At 45.6% G+C, this 21,826-nt stretch overlaps 1 protein-coding gene across 1 annotated transcript in view; it reads right to left on the bottom strand.

The window, feature by feature from the left end:
• LOC144169896 (advillin-like) overlaps positions 1 to 20,218 on the bottom strand; it is a 31,414-nt gene extending 11,196 nt beyond the window's left edge. The window contains exons 1-18 of the mRNA XM_077699322.1: positions 20,070 to 20,218; positions 17,212 to 17,287; positions 17,041 to 17,115; positions 15,827 to 15,865; positions 15,609 to 15,674; positions 14,384 to 14,514; positions 12,757 to 12,859; positions 12,393 to 12,506; positions 11,793 to 11,894; positions 10,623 to 10,732; positions 9,443 to 9,521; positions 7,992 to 8,090; positions 7,378 to 7,531; positions 7,061 to 7,161; positions 4,948 to 5,085; positions 4,441 to 4,527; positions 3,578 to 3,649; positions 2,621 to 2,895 (exon numbers count right to left, since the gene is read on the bottom strand). Coding sequence (XP_077555448.1) covers positions 2,621 to 2,895; positions 3,578 to 3,649; positions 4,441 to 4,527; positions 4,948 to 5,085; positions 7,061 to 7,161; positions 7,378 to 7,531; positions 7,992 to 8,090; positions 9,443 to 9,521; positions 10,623 to 10,732; positions 11,793 to 11,894; positions 12,393 to 12,506; positions 12,757 to 12,859; positions 14,384 to 14,514; positions 15,609 to 15,674; positions 15,827 to 15,865; positions 17,041 to 17,115; positions 17,212 to 17,283 — 1,817 coding nt within the window. The 5' untranslated portion in view covers positions 17,284 to 17,287; positions 20,070 to 20,218. The remainder of the gene's footprint in view (positions 1 to 2,620; positions 2,896 to 3,577; positions 3,650 to 4,440; positions 4,528 to 4,947; positions 5,086 to 7,060; positions 7,162 to 7,377; positions 7,532 to 7,991; positions 8,091 to 9,442; positions 9,522 to 10,622; positions 10,733 to 11,792; positions 11,895 to 12,392; positions 12,507 to 12,756; positions 12,860 to 14,383; positions 14,515 to 15,608; positions 15,675 to 15,826; positions 15,866 to 17,040; positions 17,116 to 17,211; positions 17,288 to 20,069) is intronic.
• Between the last annotated feature and the right edge of the window lie 1,608 nt (positions 20,219 to 21,826).

Below are 21,826 nucleotides of genomic sequence, written 5' to 3' on the forward strand. Positions count from 1 at the left end.
CCAAAAGCAAAGCGGCTGCGAAAGGGTAATCGCCTATGCCAGCCGTGGTCTGTCGAAGGAGGAGAAAAACTATTCTGCCTCTGAGAAAGAGTGCCTGGCTATTATATGGGCGATTTCAAAATTTCGCCCATACGTGTATGGAAGGCCATTCAAGGTTGTAACAGACCACCATGCGCTGTGTTGGCTCGCCAATTTGAAGGACCCCTCTGGCCGTCTTGGGCGGTGGAGCTTGCGCCTGCAGGAGTTCGACGTTACAGTCGTTTATAAATCCGGCAGGAAACACTCCGACGCCGACTGCCTGTCCCGCGCCCCCGTCGACCCACCACCACAAGACTCTGATGAAGACAGCGCGTTCTTCGGGATCGTGACGGAGAGCGACCTAGCCGCCCAGCAGCGTGCCGACCCCGACTTACGCGTCATAATCGAGTACCTCGAGGGATGCAACGTTGCCGTTCCTAGGACCTTCAAACGCAGCTTACCAGCATTCAGCCTGAGAAACTCCGTCCTTGTGAAGAAGAATTTCAGCCCAGGAACAAGAGCGAATTACCTTCTCGTCATCCCCGCGGACCTTCGTGACGAAATTTTGGAAGCGTGCCACGACGACCCGTCTTCCGGACATCTGGGCACAGCCCGCACTATTGGAAAAATCAAGGCGAGGTACTACTGGCCCGGCCTTACCTCTGACGTCACCCACTACGTCCGGAGCTGCCGTGACTGCCAGCGACGAAAAACGCCGCCGACAAGACCCGCCGGACTCCTGCAACCGATTGCCGTCCCATCGAGACCATTTCAACAGATTGGAATGGACCTTTTAGGCCCGTTCCCTACGTCACGATCACAGAACAAGTGGATTGTCGTAGCGACAGACTACATGACGCGCTACGCAGAGACCGCCGCTCTTCCGAGGGGGACTGCACAAGAAGTGGCGAAGTTCTTTATAAGCCAAGTTGTGCTGCGACATGGAGCCCCGGAAGTCCTAATCACAGACCGCGGAACGGCATTTACTGCGGAGCTTATGCAAGGAGTATTACGCTACAGCAACACGGATCACCGAAGAACGACGGCGTACCACCCCCAAACGAACGGACTAACAGAACGTCTGAACAAGACAATCGCAGATATGCTGTCAATGTACGTTGACGTTGAACATAAGACTTGGGACGAAGTGCTCCCGTATGTCACGTTTGCGTACAACACGGCTATCCAGGAGACGACACAGCTGACGCCGTTCGAGCTTGTCTACGGTAGAAGGCCGACTACGATGCTCGACGCCATGCTTCCGCACGTAGAAGACGACGACCTCAATGCCGACGTCCACGGATATCTTCAACGTGCGGAGGAGGCCCGCCAGCTCGCTCGAGTTCGTATAACGGACCAGCAGCTGGTGGATGCGGGCCGCTACAACCTCCGACGCCGAGACGCCGAGTACCAACCAGGGGATCGTGTGTGGGTTTGGACTCCCATCCGACGACGCGGACTCAGTGAGAAGCTCCTGCGACGGTATTTCGGACCCTACCAGATTCTACGACGTGTTGGCCAACTTACCTACGAAGTGATCCCCGATGGTGACTCCGGCACATCACGACGACGCACGCGGCCTGAAGTCGTCCACGTGGTTCGCTTAAAACCTTTCTACGGACGATGACGAACTTTTATTTTCATTTGTTCGGACTGTCGCTTATGTTAGCATCGGGTCGATGCACTCTTAGAGGGGGGGTAATGCCGCGAACCATACATTGGGTTTGTTTATTTGTGTTTTGCTTTTACCGCCCGGCTGCGCCGGTCTGTGTTATCTCTGCGCCAAGGGAAGCGTGTGTTCCATTCTTTCTTTCTGTGCCACATGTGTTATCTGTTGTGATAGGGAGAGAATTCCGATCTAACGTGAACAGCCCAGAATAATCTTCTTGGATCTACTACGTTCTCGATGCGAATCGACGTTTCGAGAACCACGCGCGCCAAAAGATAAAAAGCCTGCAGTGCGGACGCCGGGGCATTCGATTCGACGACACTCGCCTGTGCAAGTCACTTTGTTGACCGCTGCTTCGCCGCCTCTGTATTCTTTTGAGTTGTTAGGGGAGCACAAGTTCGCTCCAATAAACGTGTTTCTCATTCAAGACAACTGCATCGTCCTTGTCTTCGTGACAATATCAAGTATGACTGCTCCCATGGCTGCCATGATACAACACTATTTAGACCGTTGCTGCCGTGGTGTCACCCGCTCTTGTGGTAATAAATGCGGTAGTACATAGTACCCTCTCAGCTGTAGACTGTGCATGCTGTGCCGTGCCTCTACGTATACGTTGCTCAGAGTTGCATTCAAATGCCAAATACCCGCCACGGTCGTTCAGTGGTTGAAACGTGCTGCTGATCCCAAGGGCACGGGTTTGATCCCAGTGGCGGTGGCTGCTTTTCAGATGGATGCCAAAAGCGAAAATGCTCATATTTCAAGATTTAGGCAGGTGTTAAAGATCTCCAGCTGGTCAAAATCCATCTGGAGCCCTCCACTATGGCGCACCTCATACCCCAGGTGTAGGTTTGGCACGTAAAACTTCCCAAATTTGAATTTTTCAGCCACCAAACAAGTGGGGCCAGGCCCCTTTCTCCTATCTACAAGACGTACCGTCCCGAACCCGTGGCGATCTTCTTGGCCATCTCGCGCTCGTCGCCCGTGCTCTTGCGTCCCGCCCAGAGGTAGACGTTGGTTCCGTAGAAGAGCAGGAACACATCACCCGAGTTGAGCGACGCCGCCGTGAAGGGCACCTGGACGGCCTTGGTGTTGTGCTCCAGGGTGCCGTGCACTTGCAGCAGGTACGGCCGCTTCTCGTAGCTCGCAAAGTCCAGCGCCCCATTGCCGTTGTGCACGCCCCCGCCGTTGTAGTGCGTGCTGTCTCCGTCCTGGAACCACGAGTACAACATGCACAGTGTACACCAATGCTGTCTGTTTGCCACTTCTGACGGTGCCTTTGGCCGAGCATGCGTGACACGACATGCCGCTCCCAGATAGGTACAAGCCCGGCACTCGCTGTACACACCCAGTGCCATCTAGTGATTCCCTTGAAACGCTCCTATTCTTTTGAACAACTGGTAAAAACTGCTCTGTTCAGCTTATAGCCTAACGATATAATCGCAGGTTTTGGCGCAAATGGCGCAAATGGCGCAGCAATACTGAATTCGTTTTCAAGACCTGTGATGTTTTCTATTGTAAAATGTACTCTTAGACCAATTCCACACATTATTTTCATAAATGAGGGTGGTTTGGGATATTTAGGTTGTTTTAGGAGTGAGGCGCAGCATATCAACATTGTTTTATTAACGTTCTGCATTGCACCCAAAATGCTATTGTACCTGTCTCAGAACAAAACATCGCGCTTGTGATGCCTTTTCCGCAGTTTTGAATATGCGTAAGGCAAAACATTTTTTGCTTAGTGGCATTGCATTCAGGGAGAAACACTATGAAAAGGTAGTTTATAGCCATTTGATTTCGGCACCACAATTTCTTGCTGAACACTTCCACACGTAGCGAGTCCCTGCGTCGTCATACAATATCAGTGCTGCATAAATAGGCGCTCATACATACCTCAAAGACGATCATCTGCCCAGAGAATATCATCATGAAGTGCGGAGTCTCGTGTCCCTGAGCGAGTCTCACCTGACAAGGGTGGAAGCAAAGAATACATGCACAAAAATGAATTTCAACTGATAAAACTCCAGTAGGGGTGTGGAAAATATTCATAGTTTCCGAATACTGAAGCAAATAAAGCGATATCCGGTTTGGCTCCGAATCAGTAGAACTATTTGAAAATTTCAAAATAATTTTCGAAGCAACTTCAAAGTTCGAAAACATGCACCGCCGTTCTTTACTAGTGGCGACATTTGTTTTATGCCATAAAGAAGATTTGCAAGCCCTTTTAAACAAGCCTGTTATTTTTACACAGGCTGTAATTACTGAAGCATGCCCAAGAAATCAAATGTGTTTTCTTATTGCAAGTAACTCAATATTTACTTCGATTTGCGTCTATTCAGGCAAAATCATTTGCGTCGCATTTGCTTTCAAACCGAAAATCACTATTCGCACAGGCCAATGTTTCAGAACGCCAGAATTGTCATTTCAGCCTTTACTGCCCAGTCAGTATCAAATTTTGATAGCAAATGTGTTGATAGCAACGATTATATAAAATTTGTTAAAATGCATCTCTTGCAGGATCTTTCAGAGGCTTTGACCTTGCCACTGCATGGGGATCTGCAGTACCTATAGAGGGCATCCTGCTGCTACACACCAAACCGTGGCAATTTATATTCGTTGCGGTAAAAACACAGGTAAAAAGCAAAGATGACTTACAGTACACATTCACAAATAAGGGTGCTTCCATGCACAAGGTGTTGCCCCTATCCCTTTCAGTCTAAGGTTCTCCTCCCCATAAATCAGCTAGAAGTTCATACCAGAGTAGCTCGTCCGTTAAAGCGATCGTCCAGCTCAAGAGCCTTGGATGCAGCTGTGACTCGCTCATCGGAACTTGAATTTTTGCCCTGAAATGAAAATGAAAAGCAGTCACTATTTTTAGGAATGGAGGCAATTCAATTTAAAAAAAAGCACTAAATTAAGAGACACTATAGTGCTTTTGTCAAACTCTTGTTTCGGCTGCGTTGTATAGTTGAATATAGATGTAACTTTTTATTCTCTTATTTGGCACTACTCTAGAGCATTTGTATGTGTGTACAGCTTGGAACAAAAGTAAACGCTACTTGCAGCTGCCTCACGAACCATTACAGTAGTGAGGGGAAAGGTGCGAGGGAAACAGCGCATGTTAATTTTAATTTTCTCGCGGAAACAAAAAATGCACGAGGAAACGGCATAATGAACTTGGAATACATTAGCTGCTCATTCTGTGTTGTGACCTAATCAAGTTGTAATAAGGGAGTGTTTTGTAACTCGCTTCTCGTGCTCACCAGCCAAGAGTAGATGACGCATTCCTCCCTGTTGGAAGACTCGTAGATGTAGGCAATAACATAGCAGCAGCTTGAGAAAAACCGGCCGTGTTCTCTCAGGTCGACTGACACCAGGTCCAGATCCTTGACTCGGAAAACCTGGGAATGTAGACAGGTGGACATGGTATTGCAGATAAACCAGTTTCACACACACACACACACCCACACTTTGTGATGGAAATAAAGGAAACCCAGTTCCCCCTTTGAGATGTATGTGTTTTATAGTGCATATTTCAGTGCATTTAGCTCTCAGCTCTTGCGGCAATGAAAGGCATCACTTGTAGCACTGCACAAAGAAAATACCCTCTCTCGAAGAAAAGAGCAAGAGCTTCAAGGTTCAGTCTTGTAAAGAGGTAACCCGTAAGGGCTGTCGGGTGGTGTCAGCTAGTTCCATCCTTAATGTTGGGATGTTCTGGCTGTGATTGATCCAAGGCCAGACAGTGTCAGCATGTTCTGCCCTTAACATTAATGCTGGGATATTCGGGCTCTGACAGGTAGGCATGCTACATTTACTGCCTCCAATTCTAAGATGGTGGACAGATTGCACATTTTTGGGCATGATACGCCTTTACAGCACAGCTTTACGAACAAATGCCTCCCCTGTGTTCTTGGGGCCCTTCATTTCAGGGTTAGATTTGATTACAACGCGATTCCCCCAGCCCTGGACAATTTTTATGGGTGTTGGGATTAACCCATTTCTCCCAAAAAGTTTTCCCATTCCTGGTCACAAAGCATTTTTGGTTGCAGAATATTCTTCAGGCAAAAGTAGGGTAGCTGCTAATTAAAAGCACATAGGCCACGGTGGGAGAGCCATTTTAAAATTACAAAATGTTGCTTATGCAAGCGACAGCCTACAATACCTTGACAGTGAGTTATATCAATTAATGTCTTAAGATATATTAATTGCCAAAACATGACTACAGACATTGAAGTAAATTTTTGAATCTCCCTGTGGCAAACTACAGCAAGGGCAACATTAACGCTCCTTGTATTAACAAATTAAGCGGAGCTGTAGATTTGGGCGAGTTGGTAATCCATGCTGCATTTCAATTGTGCAAAAAAGGGCACGAAGTCTGAAGTGAGACGACACGACAGAGAGTGCTCTGAAGGGGGGACGTAGCTCTCAAAACTATCTTTTAATTGCTGAGTAAACTCTGTGAAACTTGCCAGTCTTGCTGCTTTTTTCTTCGCTGATTTCAGATATGCCACTACTGCTTCAGTTGCTCAATTAGTTCCCAAGATAATTAGAGATAATTAGTTTTGGAGGAACAATAGACAAAACAGTGCTAGTCACAGAACTGCAATCTTTATATTTTTTAATACTATGAACCCTGGTGAGTGCAATACGAGAATCAGTTTTATGATGCACCACTTGGAACTAATTTTACAGCTCATTCGACTTTGTTGTCTGATTTATGGGCATTCAAAACGGTTCCCTGCCACTGGTACCACAGCTTTCAGTTGTGGCTTGACAACAGTGACAGGACACAGATTGGATGAGTTCATAAACCTCATTATAGTGTCTGCAGCTTTCTTGCACATTACACGAGTCTAAATAAAAGGTTTATGTAGCAAATGGTGTGCCGAAAACACCGAGCATGACCATAAACTATTACAACAGCAGTCTTTGTGGTAGCCGGTGCCCCTCCCATGGCTTCACTGTGTCCTGTGTATTTACACTGCACCGTTTGCTACAAAGCTACCCATGTTTTTTTTTTTTTTTTACATTGAAAATATATTAGTGCTGCTCAAATGCATTTTTATTTGTGAAAACAAAGGCAGAATTGTTTTTTAGATTTTTAACAACCTGATTTATCTTCTGTTGCAACATTAAAACATCAGCTTGATTTTTCTGTCCAAATCTACAACATTAAAAACAAGGTGCTGTAACAAAAACAAAAAATTGTGCTGTAATAGTGCACCGGCCTTTCGTTTAATCTCTCTGTACAGTGCGCTGTGATAGTTCAAAAGCCCACAAAATTCAGTGGTGCAGCAGTGAGGAACAGAGCACAATTTTTTCCGCACCATAGGAATGCTCTGTCTGCACACAATATGGCGGCTGTGGTGGCCTCACCTCTTTCTTGCCACTTCCGTCATCCACCACTTGCATTTGCGCAGCCAGAGTCGGGTTGGACTGAAGGGTGCAGGCGTCAAATTTGGTCTGGACCGTCTTGGCTGAGAGTTGGAAATGGAAACGCAAAAACACCACAAATGGAAGACCTGCCAACTCTGCACCTCGCTTCCTCATTTGGTCAGTCATTGCTTTAGTGACATGCGCTCTGCATGCCTGTTGCATTCCTCCAGCCTTATCACTCGGGGTGATGTTTACTAAAAGCCTTCCGGCTGTAATGTTGGAGCAATGCTTGACGAATTCGGATACGGGGCACTTACCAATTTTGCTTGCAGAGAGAGCCTTCCCAGCAATCATGGGGCGATCGGATTCACTCCAGGACCGGAAGAGGCACTTGAATTGTGTTGGTTCTCCACCCTCGACAACTCGGGCAACTTGTGTACAGTGTGGGTAGCCTTTCTTCTTGATGAAACCCTTTTGTTATAGGGGGAGGGTGAAACAGTGCGGAAGCACCATGCTTATTACACTTTGTGGCTATTCTCTGAACGGCAGGTTTTCTAGTGGCCTGTCACAGTCCCAGTTCATGTCGACCCGTCTGGTCAGGATGCGTTTCGACGAAGAAAGACAAGGACGCCGACCACAAGACAGCTGAGTTTGATAGGAAATTAACGTTTTCGCTTGCACACAAAAGCCTTGGTCACAATCATTGTGACCAAGGCTTCCATGTGGGAGCCGAAACGTTAATTTTCTATTAAACTCAACTAACTTCTGGTCGGTGTCCTTGTCTTTCTTCGTCATAAATATTGTGCGCACCCATTTGCATTAGCATCACGTGTGACCAATCATGATGTTTAGCAGAATGAGCTTTCCGTTCCTTCTATGTACTAACCCTGGAAGATGGGAGTGCAGTGTACCCAGGCTGAGAGGAACTTACCTGGGCATTCCGCATAGCCTCTGTGCGCTCTTTATGGCTGGCCTTCTTGCCAACCCAAACCCAGATGCCTGCACTGGCGTTGTCGATGATGTACGAGTCCTGAAGGAAAAGAATTAATCTCAAAACCCACTGCCCCACTGGAGCGCGGCACGTTACATGCTTATAATCATGCACCCCTCCGTTAAATGACGACGATGATTGAACGCGAAGCTTTCTTGTGACGGATTCTTTGGTTGCCGTCTAAGTTTTCCAAACCGCTTCAACCATATCAAAATGAAGCTATCAGTTAGACGGAGGCTTCATAACGCGAGGGACTTTGGTTCGATTCCGGCCACCAAGAGCGGTTTTTCTTTCACTTCGGCGTTTTCGCATTACAGGCGCTATTAGTGAAAACACTAAAGCTTCATTTTGATAACCAAGCTCTCATTCTTATCCAATAACCATGGCTTTGCTTTCTGGCAGGGCTGGGCACAGATACTTTTAAAAGTATTCCAGAATACAAATATGGTGATACATGAATTGTGCCTAAAATACTTATACTGAGATGCATTTAATTTTGACGTATTGGGATATTTCACATACTTTTGCGGATACAGAAGAACAGTATAGTATAAGCTCGCTGCATGGGAACGCAATCTAAATTCAATTCAAAGTTTATATTCATGAAAGCGATGGACAACAGTACACTGCAACTGGGCAGTGGTAGGGTATGTCAAAAAGCTAATGCTGCAGCCTTGCTGCTTGTCATGCTATCTGTCTCTTAAACACAGCTACACTGGAATATTTGCAAAGCCTTCAAGATCAGTGGTCCCAGAGGTCACACGAGACAAAGAGGAGACCGCTGCTGCTGACCTTTGACCTCAACGCTGCTTTGGTTTTGCTCGATTTTACCTAACCTCCTTTCTCTCCCTTTCGGACGTGATGTAGGGTCGTGCATAGGCAGTGGGTGCACTTCTTTTGTCGTGTGCCAGCTGAATTAATAGGCTTTTTTATGCGTATTCTTCCATAGAGCTTGTCCGGATCGAATCGTACAGTTCAAATTATCCGTAAATTCCAAGTTCAAATTAATGAGCTTTCACTGTATTTTGGAATACTGGCGCAAGACACAGATACTGAAATACTCTTTTTAAGCAGCTTCATCTCGAGATACGTTTTTCTGCAGTGTTACGTATTTTAAATCCAATACATGACATGAAAGTGAATCATCACTGGTACAAGTGAATCGTCAGCAGGCAAACAATTTTATTTGTCCTGCAAGGAATTTGTGACATTAATTGCACCTAAGTAAAAGCAGCTCTTGAGTTTCACAAACTGTGTGCATAATTCTATTAGACTGCTTTCTCAGCATGTGATCTTTCATTGGTTTATTTTGGAGCACAATTTTGCCCTGATAAACTTTCTTAAGTACGAGAACCTTGTGTTTTTACTGACTTCGTGGCAACATTGCTCACCTGAGTATTAAGATCCTTCTGGTCAATGGGTCCTGCCTTCACCTCTGTGACCCTCAGTGTACCGGCCTCATCCGAACACCTGCACCAAGTTGCGCCATTACTACACAGTCATGAAGTAACATGCAGCCGATGAGGCCATTGTTTTATTTATTTAGTGCACACTGCAATTCAAAGACCAAGTCTAGTACCACAGGACGTAGCTAGTGCCAGTAGCTAGTGCCAGCTGTAGTCTGTTTTTTCATTTCTGTATCCTTTGCATCTGTATACAATATTCAAGCAAGCCTTGAGCCCTGTAGTGTGACATGGCTGTACAATTGGCCAAACACCTTTGAGAGATCTCTGTAGCAAAAAGAAAGTATTATATAAGTAGCTGCCATCTGTGGCTGGCTCTGATAGCTTTTTAGTGGTTCATCGTTCAGTTTACTTTACAAACAAGCTGTGGACAGCATGAGGCCAGCTTCATACTATTGGACAAGTTTTGTTAAACCAGCTAATGAATAAAATTCACTGCTTTAGGTATGCAGCTATCTCTATGTTGAACCAAAATTTTGTCTTGCATCTAATTTCAATAAAGTTTTAATACGTATTTTTTAATATGCGTAACTTCATAAGGCCTTTTTATAGCACTAAGATGTGTTAACGTTGATGCTATAAAAACGACAAAAACCTCTTTAAAGTGTTCCAGCAAGCAGGTAGTGATAACGCAAATGGGCTGCACGACCTTGTCTGCATCACTGTTGCCAACTGTAGTGGCAGATATGACCTCTTTGCCTGCTAGCATGTTCCTAGGTTTCCACAGGTATACCAGCTCTTTCCCCCTATTTTTGTTTCACAGTAAAGTCGCACAGCACAGCGTGCCTTTTGTTAATGTACTCGTACATGGTAACCCTGAGCACTATCCTGTGTAATCAAAAGAGGGGCAATGAAATTCCTTACTTAACATCTGCGGTACACAGCAGCCCAACTTTTTCTGAAGCACTGCACAGCTAAATGTACGTGAATTCCAGTGCACTTGCTACCACATTGAGGCATGAAAATACTTATTGAATAATGTACAAAAAAATCTGACTTTTTTTTATGCCTCTCTAATCGTGCTCACCAACCTCCTCTGTCGCAATGTCTAGAGAGCTGTGGTTCCCCCCACCCCAATCCTTCAAGCCACATTGATGTAATATCTTGCCTGTAAAGCTTGACGTCCCCGCGATGGTGCCTCTCGGCAGCTTCGTCAGTGAGCACGTCACGGTGGCTCTTGACCAACTTGTCCTCGAGGGGCAGCAACTGGTTGAAGTACTGCAGGTCAAGGGAATCAAGTGGGCCATGAAGAGAAGTGGTGGTCAAACCACGCACACATGCTATCCTGGTGGGCCCAGACTGTGACCACCAGGGAGCCTCCCTAATACCATTCTCAGGAAATACTACTACTTGATAAAGATATTTGTGGCTTGCTGATATACGATGCTGTCACGCAGCAGTTCTCGTCCAAACACTGCACGGTCTGTGTATTGGCACTGTTCGGCTCCTCTTGATCAGCTTCAATGTCATGCAGGAAAACCAATACAAGAGCATGTTCAATGCAGGGGAGCCCATGCACGTGTGTGCCATGGCAAAGCCAACTTTGATTCTCAACTACCTAATATTTCATAATTTCCAAGCATTCAAAAAACTTAGATAGTGCTTCGAACAGTAAAAGCTCACTGGAAATCTAATGGAATCCCGCAGCCTGCAATGTATTTGACTCTGTATATTCTCTCACAACCAAATGGCTTTTAAAACAGCCTCATCTTCTCACGTTCTCACCACACCGCACATTAGTAGCGGGTCTAAAATGCTGGCAGACAAGGACAGAAGATGTGCGTATGGTCTCGGTGCAGATGTGAGGGATTTCTACTCATGTTGAAGTTGGCCACCAGACATTGTTGAGCAGGGCTGCATACCTATGCTTACCAGTCGCCATTTATAAAGACTGCATGCAGCTATTATGATGGCTAGCATTTAAAAAGTAGAAAGTTTCTTGGCTAACATCTTGCATCAGTGAGCACAGTGACAACAATCACAATCATTGATGGCGATTATGATGGTTTGCAGTTAGGTTGTTGAACAAAGTCCTGCACTGACGAAGATGTTGCTGATGACTTTTGGTTAATGGCTGTCACGCGTCAATGGTGGCAATTATAATAGCTTCCTGTCTATTCTCTTGAGCTGCTGAAGGCAACAATGCCTATGGTTATTTTGTACTTACTAGCCAACCGAGCAACCTATTGTGCCGTAACCCCCCGAGAATACAAGTTAAGCAGTGGTGGTGTAAAAAGGTTACGTGCAGGTAGGAAGAGAACGGCGCTGTGCGACTTACCTCTTTCTCGGGCGAGCTAAGCGCCTTCTCCTGAGCGTCTTCAACAATGATTATCGTGCCTTCACCATGCTCAGCCTTCAGTTGCTGTGCTGTCACTGCACCCTAATTAAAAGGTACAGTTATAAAAAAAGCTGTTAGATCTTGAATGGAGCCGATGCTAGCTGCTGTTAATGACCATTTAATATACTCGGAAATTCAATGAACATAACCATGCATGCTTGGTGCATAGTAGGTTAAGTTTTCAGTTGCTGCTCAACTTACGTGTAATGACATACATGCACTTTCTGTTAACTGTGGTTCTTCAATTATCAGGCCCAGACTGACCGAAACACAATCCAGTGTGTTTTTTACATCTATTCCTGTGGAGAGGAGAGTCCTTGGACTACCCGAAGACTGGCCAAAGCAAGCGTGATAATGAAAACTGAAGAGCTTCACTGTGTCTTTCCATTCATTGAGTTCATGGCAATGTTAAATTGCAAACTAAGCCACAACTGCAAGCTACTTAAGCGAAACAGGAAACAAGGCTGGTAGTTATAATGCACACAAAAAGAGCAGCTAGAAGTTGCTAGTATTTCAAGCCAAAACAAAGCAAAGTGGTACCTGAATTTTCTCAACGTGGTTTGCATAGCGGCCAGTCCAGACGAAAATGACGGTCCGAGCATCAATGACGAAGACATCGCCATCATTCATGTGATTCCAGCTGACACCTTGCAACTGAAACAGTTGAAAACATGAATTTCGGGTGATGTTCTGTACGTCAACAGTGTGCATGAAAGCGACCCCATATTATTAACCTGCCAAATGTCGATATGTTTGCACGATACACCCCTTTGCAGAATAGTAGTAGTCTGTACAGTGTTACATCATAACTCAGTGGTTTTAACAGCTGTTTAGTTGAAAGAATGCATAACGACAATGTTTGCACACAGACTTGAGTTAAGGTGCTTGTTACGCCTGCACATACCTCCTTAACAATGGGCCTGCGCTTTCCTTTGACCATGTACATCCGGGCGACGGTCTGGTCATCAACGTGTGCAAGACCACTTGCGACTCCTCCACTCTGAATCCTGCGAGTTCGTTGAGTCAGAAGAAGTGCATACATGTGTGCTCTTCATTGAGTACGAAACCAAAGAACATCAGAACTATGCTTTCTACCATTGAAACGGATTGGAATGCAATGAATTGGTATTCTTGAAGCAAGGGATGTGGTACTCTGTGTTGTTACAAACAGCTCAAGATAAGCGCAGTACTGGCAGCTTAATAGATAATGGCTATGAATGCAAGTGGGTGGCGCAAATATTTGCCCCTGTGCACGTCTGGCGTAGCCTTGACTGGGGGATCAGGATGCATAATTGGAGCTTAGTGCTCTTAGAATGCAAGCCAATGGCCTGCTTATTACAGAATCTAGCTTGTTTGTATTGCAGTTGACAGGCAAGCTCACTCAAGTCACAAGCAGTGCTGTCAGGGAGCAAGCTGCAAAATACGGACGTTATGAAAATTCCGAACATTGACCGACGTCATTTTCTGCTTTCGTGTCGTACAAATGCTCAAGATTCCAGGTGTAAGCATCTTGCCTTTGTTGTGCTTTTACAAACAAGTGGACGCTAGTACATGCTTGCATTAAGCCACTGTGCAGGGTGTTGAAAGCATTTTCTCATAAATGTGGGAGGGCTAATTGTAACGAAACAAAATGGAAATGAAACTTCAAAGGGCACCACAGTTTAACCTCTGAAGGGGTCATTAAGAAACACAATTATGTACCAATAGTGCCAAATTTTCTTATGGCATGAAATGCTTCAGTAACATCTTCGAAACGAAAATCTTTGCAAACAGAATTTACGGCACATAATGTTTTATTTGTCATTTCTCACTCCACGTGTAATACCCCATACCTAAGGCATTTGAGGTTTATTCTGCAATATATTCAGAGTCACTTTCCGTGAAACCCTCACCAATATCTTCTTTGCCTGACTTAAACACTACACCGACATATCACTCATGCTTGCACGAGAAAGCCGCATGAGAACCCAGCACCGATAGGGTCATGTTTTTTTAGAATGTGCAAGAAAACACAAGGCACGCATTCCGCAATCTAGTGTGCAAACTCTCATTGAATAAAAGCGCCAATGACAAAACCTGTGCTGCCGTCTATGCTTCGCATAGAAAAGCACCATTTGACGAGCCGGGCTTGTCGAAAGCGCCTTGGAACATCGCGAAGGACCCATGACCACAGGTCGTCGTAGGCAACAAAGTGGCTACCGCCCATGACAAGCCTAGGTCGTCATAAGCTTTTAAGGGGGTTAAAGCTTCGTCATGTGTGCTTTTCACCATGCACGCAATACTACTAATTAGTCCAGTCAGCGATAATTGTTAAAAAACAATTTTGAAGCATCTGAGTGTGTAGCTCGGAGGAGGTGGGGGTTGCAGAGGCAAGAGTGGTAGACAAGCACACACCGCTGTTGCATGACCCTGACAATGATAAAAATTCAGTTCCCTCACCCTTACATCTGCAGCTCAAAAAGATCACCCTGAACGCACGCTCTCGCGGCGCAAAAAAGCATGGGGGAGGGGGGGGGGGGCGCAGAAATCACCTCATGCCGCGTGGGAAGTAGGAGAGAAACCGCTGGGACTCAAAGCCCTGCACTTCTCGGTGTTGGATGGGGGAGCCTCCGAGGAAGTCGTCCAGCTCTACCGTTTTGAAGGCGGCTACCCCGGCTTCGTCCTGCGAGTCGGGAGAAAAACTTCTATGTGGATCGCTTCTATTGGTTATTCAAAATGCATGGGTCCCTGGAATGGCACCTCTTTAACGCAGCACATATTTGCCGCATAATGATGGGAATATCTTTGTTGCATAGTCAGGCCTGCTTATACGACTGAAATTATGGAAACATTGTGGCCTTACTGAAATGAACGAGGGCATCAGGACCACCACTGTGAGCATCAGAACAAGTGAAATGCACTCGGAGCCAAAAAAAAAACTGCATGTTCAGCAGGTTTATTTGAGTGAACCTGGCCAGTCGGAGCAAATTAACGTTCTTTTTACCCGATTATTTTTACATTACCAGTAGACATTATAACGTGACACTGATGGAAGAAGAAAAAAAGAAAATCAATAGCCAATGACCACACAAAGTTGCATAAAATTATCCATCGGGCATTTAATTTTGACGTATTGCTACTTTTATATCTTCATTTCTTCCGCTTGTCTTCCCCCTCCTGCAAAATCAAAATAACTGAAAGAAAGACACCCATTGTTGACAATATACGTTATCTATATACTATTACATGTTTCTATTCAGATTTGGCACACATTAGGCGTGAGAAAAAAGTCTCAGGTTTTGTAACACGTTCCTATTCTCAAAAAGCATTTCATCACTAAAAGGGCAAGCAACGCTGCAGATAGCCCCCAAATGTACTTGGAGAGGACTGGAGGACATGTTGGCGGCTGAAACCATCTGGCCCCTCCCTGCTCCAAACCGTAATCCCAATTTCACGCAGGTTTCCTCATTGCACTGATTGCATGCGGTTATCAAATCAAGCGTTTCCCCTAAATGTTTAGCACTTTCAGAAATAATATCCTGGCTGCAAACCATGGCCAACAGCTCTTTTTTCTTCTGTTCAACCTCGCTGCCTAAGCGTAGTATACGGCCACATTTAGATAATGTATCCCTTTGCTCGCCAATAGATAGATTTCTGTGCCAAGTTTTGAATGTCTTTTACATTGGCAACCAATTAACAAAATTGAAACGGTTCAGTATGATCGCCTACAAACTTAGTTGCTCATTTCAAAATAAGGCACATATGCACATATTTCACCTGGGATGTCTGTGATCCGAGCCAAAAGTGGATATGAATCTCGAGGTTTCCAACCGCTTTCTTGGCCTAACAAAACAGAAGGAAGAAATTTCACTGTCAAATTAAAGGCATTCTGCATCAAACACATGTAGGTCTTCAAAGTAATCGTGTGCACACGTGCCTGGCAGCCGAGTGTAACCAACGGCTGTGAGTGGTAATTAAGAGCCGCTTGTACTTACTTTCATGTTGCAATTTGGCTTCTCTGTGGCGTCCGATGCCTAAGGGTGAAAAACGAGAAGGCAAATTGGTTCGCCGCCGTAGCTCGGACACGAACTCCGAAGTGAAAGCAATTATTGCATAAATGCGTAAGCTGCTCTGCTGTACACCGAACCTATTCAAAGTTGGCTTCGTGCAGAAACGCAATGCTGGGGAGATATTCTTACAGGGCCGGTACACAGTTTGATATCAGGCCCTAGGTCGTTTTTATTAAATAGCTCCAGGGACGCCACTGTAGCCCCCGCTTCACTATTATATACACCTGCATTGCTGGGAAGACGTTTTTACAGGGACAATATAAGTGGTTTGATAATAAAGCAAGCACAATGGCCTTAAGGCCTTTTTGAAATGCTTTCGTAAGGCCCCATTTATCCTCACCAAGCCACCTTATGGTTGGCTTCGCAACTATACACAAATGCGTTGCTGGGAATAAATTTTTAAGGGAGGAGTATGACTATGAGGAATATGACAATAAAAACATGAAGGTCCTAGCTCATTTTAATGCATACATTAGACCCCAGCGTGTCCTTATCCAGCGCTGCACACCCAATTCCTTTAAAGTCGGCTTCAATATTTTACGGGTGCATTGCTTGCAAGACACCTTTCCCGGGGCAATGTAAGCTGTTTTGTGCGAAATATGAAGGCCCGGGCGTTTTAATGTTTATTCATGCGGAAAAGTTTGAAAAATAAAGTGCTACAGTCGGGTAGACGGGTTTTGTCGTTGAGACCAGAGAAATGATGCATTTAAAAAATTACAATTTTGCGCGTGGGAGATGCGCCTGAGTATTGGGGCCCTACATATATGTCTGTAGGGTCCCAATGTATAGGGACCACCTTTGGTTGCATAAACGCCACTACCAGTAAACGTCCAACAATTAACTGCAGGATAAAAATCAGAAAGACGCAACCAATTATTCTACGTGCTAAATTCGCACCTTGCGTTTATTGGCTCCGTCTCACTTCGTAGCGGTGGAAATTTAAAAAAAAAAAGTAAAAATCGGTAATGTTACAGCATAACTGTTGCAAAAGAGATCGGTCTTATAGCTCGCCATTACTTCTGTGAATTTTTCAGCGCGCATTTATCGCGAACTATGTCAGTGCATGTACTTAAAATGGCTGCTGGCACTTGGACTACGCTGAAAGATAATTTGGGGTTTCTAAAACCTATTTCTCTTACCACCGCAACGATGTACGAGTCTCCATTGAAGAAGTATCCGTAGAAGTCCTTCGGAAGCGGAACCAGTTGCATTTTCTGAAAGTTGGACAGAATTATACGTTCGTCACACCCTCGCACCGTAAAGAATCGCAATGAAGCGCGAAGGAACAGAAAGAGAAGATTAACACTTGCCTCTATTCTCCAAATGGTAAAGAATGTGCTGTTTTTGGGCAGCGACTTGAACATTGGATCTACAGAAGACATGATGCTGCAACGAGATAAACGGGTTCAGGTAAACGTTTTTTTTTTTTTTTCTTACAATATACTCAATCTCCAGTCGGAGAAAATCGCTTATATCTCGCGTCATACGAGCCCGAAAACGTGTCGGACCATTGCAGACGGCCACAAATTCGCTTAATCATCCCGTAAAGGAACAGGCGATAACCATGCAGCTCATGTGAAAACACTGTTCTATTTTCGTGCAGTGTATACAAGAAAAAATCCAAGCGTGCCAACTCCTTCACCAAAACGTTTACATGTGAGCGCAAATAGAACTTTTCCCCGTGCACGCACAGATTTCAGCTATCAGCTTATTTTCTCACCGCCCATAACGGCGAACGATGTTTCGCGATGCGGTCGCCTTAAAAACCAAGTGACTAGAGCAGGAGGGGGATGCAGACAACTAGAGAAGAGAAAGTTTGTTTTGCTGCAGAGCGCATTCGCACGCTTCGTGCGCGCAACCGATTAGCGAGGGAAACGCGTTCGATCGTCGTGGCGATAAGAACCCCGCTGTAGCGAACGCGCGGTGAACGCAACTGAACACAAAGTATTTTGCCCGGCGCAAGACTAGAACACGCCCAGTTCGTATACACCTATATATATGCGCCTTTTCGTTGCCGTCTTTTCCGGGAAACAAAACCGTAATGCTGCCAGACTCGGCCCGCTTTTCGCTGTCGCGGAAAATGAATCGTCGAATTGTGCGACGACGAATCCACTTCCCAAGCCGCCGCGCCTTGTGCAAACGTTTTTGAATATGTGTACACGTATTTGTATAAATATACATTCGGCCTCATTCCGTCGTCTTTGTATACGCGAGCCGTAGGAATAGCGTTCGCGACAGCTGAAACGCTTCACGAAGGAGTGATATGTGAGCCAAAGCTGTGGAGGAATGGAGTTATTTAATACGGAGTAGTTTAAACTCCCTAGACCTAGGTGAAAATATGTTTTTTGCTAGCTGGATTATTGAACCAGGAATTTCGTCTAGCTAGAAACATTCTAGCTAGAAATAGGCATAATTTCTAGCTGTAAATTCAGTTTCTAGTTCATTTCTAGCTGGACTGAGATTTATATACTTCCAGCTAGCATTTGTCAATCCAGCTAGAAGAAAAACCCGCAAGATGGAATGATCGTCTCTAGCTAGACTAAGAATTTTTCTAGTTAGAAGGTATATATACCTATTCCAGTTAGAATGTAATAATCTAGTCAGAAATGAAGTCGAAAATATTCTAGCTAGAAATAGGCATAATTTCTAGCTGTAAACTCAGTTTCTAGTTCATTTCTAGTTGGACTGAGATTTATATACTTCCAGCTAGCATTTGTCAATCCAGCTAGAAGAAAAACCCGCAAGCTGGAATAATCGTCTCTAGCTAGACTAAGAATTTTTCTAGTCAGAAGGTATACCTATTCCAGTTAGAATATAATAATCTAGTCAGAAATGAAGCCGAAAATCATGATTTCTTGCTAGAAAGGCTATTTCCACTTTCACGGGGGCGAGTTAAACGCGTGCGCCGAAATTCGGTACATATACACACATCCAATGGCTCCTCAATAGCTGATTTGATTTTTCTAACGTGCTATTTGACGGCGTGAGGTGACATGCTCGTTTCAATCTTGAAGCTGATGGCAATCTTGCCCTGAGCACAGCGTATCATTCAGGACCGGTTTACATATACACAGGCGCACCACGACAGACCGGGCGAAATAATTTTCCGGTTGACCCCCGACAATGGAGGGGTCAGCATCAATGGCGCCGACTGCAGCGGTCCTCTTGAGGAGAGCGCTTCCAACTATGCACATACATGCATACACGCGCTCTCGAACGTCGATGTCTGCGCGCACAAAGCGCAGCTGACTGCACCGCGCGGATCGTCCGAGGCGAGACACGCGGGAATAATAAAAAAAAAGTGCGTTTGAAAAGAAAACAAAAGGAGGAGCGAGCGGCATAGAGGCGAGCTGGGCAGGAAAGAAGAATGGGAAAAAACCGGATGCGAGAGCCGCGATGGCACAGTCGACGATGATACGCTCCGCTGGCGCTGAGGGAACAGTTGTAAGAGCGCGCACAAGACCACAAACAAAACGCGCCCGCATTACGCCTATTTTTATTCTCTCACGGATTCCTGTCCTTCGGAATTGGCGAAAAGGAACGCGGCACGTTTCGCCCCATGCCCTCACTTGGAACGGGATCGCTCTGAGCGCGAACTCCGATGCTGTGGCTGAATTGAGATGCGGTGCTGCCGCTTCCTTTTAAACAACCGCTGTTGTACGCGCGACGCTTGCGCTTGCTTTTAATTTTCTCCCTCTGCACTAAGCAAGCAAGCGAGCTTGACTCAATAGCCGCCTCGGCGCACGAACAGCGCGAAAGCGCCGAGCGCTTCCAAACCGAAACCGCTTTTAAAAAGCGCCGATGAAGCGTTGACCCCGCAGTGGTTGCTTTTTTCTTTGCGCACGTCGAGAGAAAAACTCAAAAGCCTCTAACCACAGATACTGTCAACCACCGCAGACTGCACAGGTGCCGTGCCAGCGGACAGCCTTTTCACAGAACGCTTAAGAAAAGGAGACGACATAAACATAAAAATCAGCGCCACTCCAACCGGCAACATCTGCCGCTCTTCAACAGCAGACGACAGAGCGGAGAGCGGGCTCGCGGCAACGGCTAGGCCTGATGCAAAGTGCCGTTCCACCGCGCGATCGAACATGCCGTGGCCGTATCAAAATCGCGGCGACATTCGGCCTGCGCGACAAATTTTCGGCAGGAGCGGAACAATTCTTACCTTTTGTAGTCTTGCTTACGAAGATTAAATCCAGATAAACAGACAAAAAAGCAAAAGTCCCTGCAGAAACAACGAACACGACCGGATCACACTTCGCTGCTGGTTTCCATTTCGCCTCGGAACGTCCCTCGCGCGTGCAGCCTCCGCGACTAGAATTAGTTCACTGCCAGCGTTCCGAAATAAAAGTTGTCGTAAACCGGTTTTGACATTTTATTTTAAGCGAACACGTAGTAGAACAATCCGGCAACCTTTTTCTACGGTTTTCTATCTAAGAATGCATTGTTTTACGGTTAGGCTAACGAAGAGAAAGAAGTGCTGCTGTGTTCCTCCGCCGTCTCGAAACAGAAACCTGTTGTGCGCGCGGAGCGCTTCTGCTTTTGTGTGGCGCGTTTTCCTCCCTTGCCGACGTCGGCCCGGCCCGTCAGCGGCGCACAATGCGCTTCTCACCCTAATTTCAGGGCACAAGAGCAGTCATAAGCCACCCACTCTATTCTCGTTTTTTTCTGATGCCTCTCCCGCTGCCGCGCTTTCGGTTTTCTACCTTTTCAACGGCGTCGTCTGCTGCTTTTTCTTCTTCTACTTCGAATGCAAAATGCACGACGTGCACTTGGTTTCGTTTTAACTGGTCTGTATTGTATGGACCAACTTCTGTGGCCAGCTTGCTTGCTTATTCGTACGCGGACTGCCTTTTCAAAGGTTCGCACCCGTTTTCTTTTTTCTTCTTTTTTTTAGTGCGCCACCCGAACAATAGCTGTGATAAACAGAAACTGACGTCTTAATACGATAATAGTCTCATGCGTTTAACGGTAGAGACGAGGTTAGCCGAGCCATTGCGCCTAAACTGCTACGCCATATGAGAAAAAATCTATGAAAGTGTGCATGTATTTAAGAATAAAAAGAATGTTAGGTCATGCGTGCGAATTTCGAGTCACATACTCGAGCCTCCAAACGAGGTATAGCCGCAGCATATCCTTCCAAACGAGGTATAGCCACTTCGTATAAACCTGTGTACTAGGTTTAGACAGATCACTGCGCTGTGACCCCGTCTGTTCTTCGCCTTCACCCAGTGTCTTTTCTTGCTCAGATGAAACCGAGTGTCTGCCTTAGCACCGTAAATTTTGAGCATACGCATATGCTGTCGAAACTGTTGGTTGTGTATAATGGCACCGAAAGCTCGGCAAAGTAGGCGGACTAGGAACTGGGGAAATGTCCGCAAAAGGCTCCCAAAGCAGGAAGTCATGCCTGATCGCGTAGTGACTTTCGCAACGACTTACGATGCATGTATACATGTCTTCTATTAGATATATAAGCTAATAACACCCCCATCTCGCCTACAAATATAATGCCGTAGATTAACTTGAAAAGACAAAAAAGAAAAAGAACACATTTTCCGAATTCATTTTAAGCTTTCTTCGATACTTTCCTGTGGTACGTACAGTTGTTCGAGATTGCGATGGCGTATTGAATCACTTCTTTTCCGACGCTGTGCCGACGTGCCTAATTTCTTATTTATTCAAGAAAAAGCGTTATGTTGGAATTTAGTTGGCGATTGGTATGAATATAAATAGCGATAACTTTGGCTAGGTTAAGTTAGGTTAGGTTAGATTGGGTTCTATCCTTAGGGTCTACTTTTGCCGAGCACTTCGGCGTTTCAGCAGAGAGCAGTCGAAGAGACGAGGCATATTCGTTCGCCGAACCGGCCGGCAAACAGTCAATGGACCACGCAGATGCGCTTCGGACTGCGTTATTGAACGGAA

This window comes from Haemaphysalis longicornis, unplaced genomic scaffold (assembly GCF_048455015.1).
Source record: "Haemaphysalis longicornis isolate Haplotype H1 unplaced genomic scaffold, Haemaphysalis longicornis Haplotype H1 scaffold_2, whole genome shotgun sequence".
Classification (NCBI taxonomy): domain Eukaryota; kingdom Metazoa; phylum Arthropoda; class Arachnida; order Ixodida; family Ixodidae; genus Haemaphysalis; species Haemaphysalis longicornis.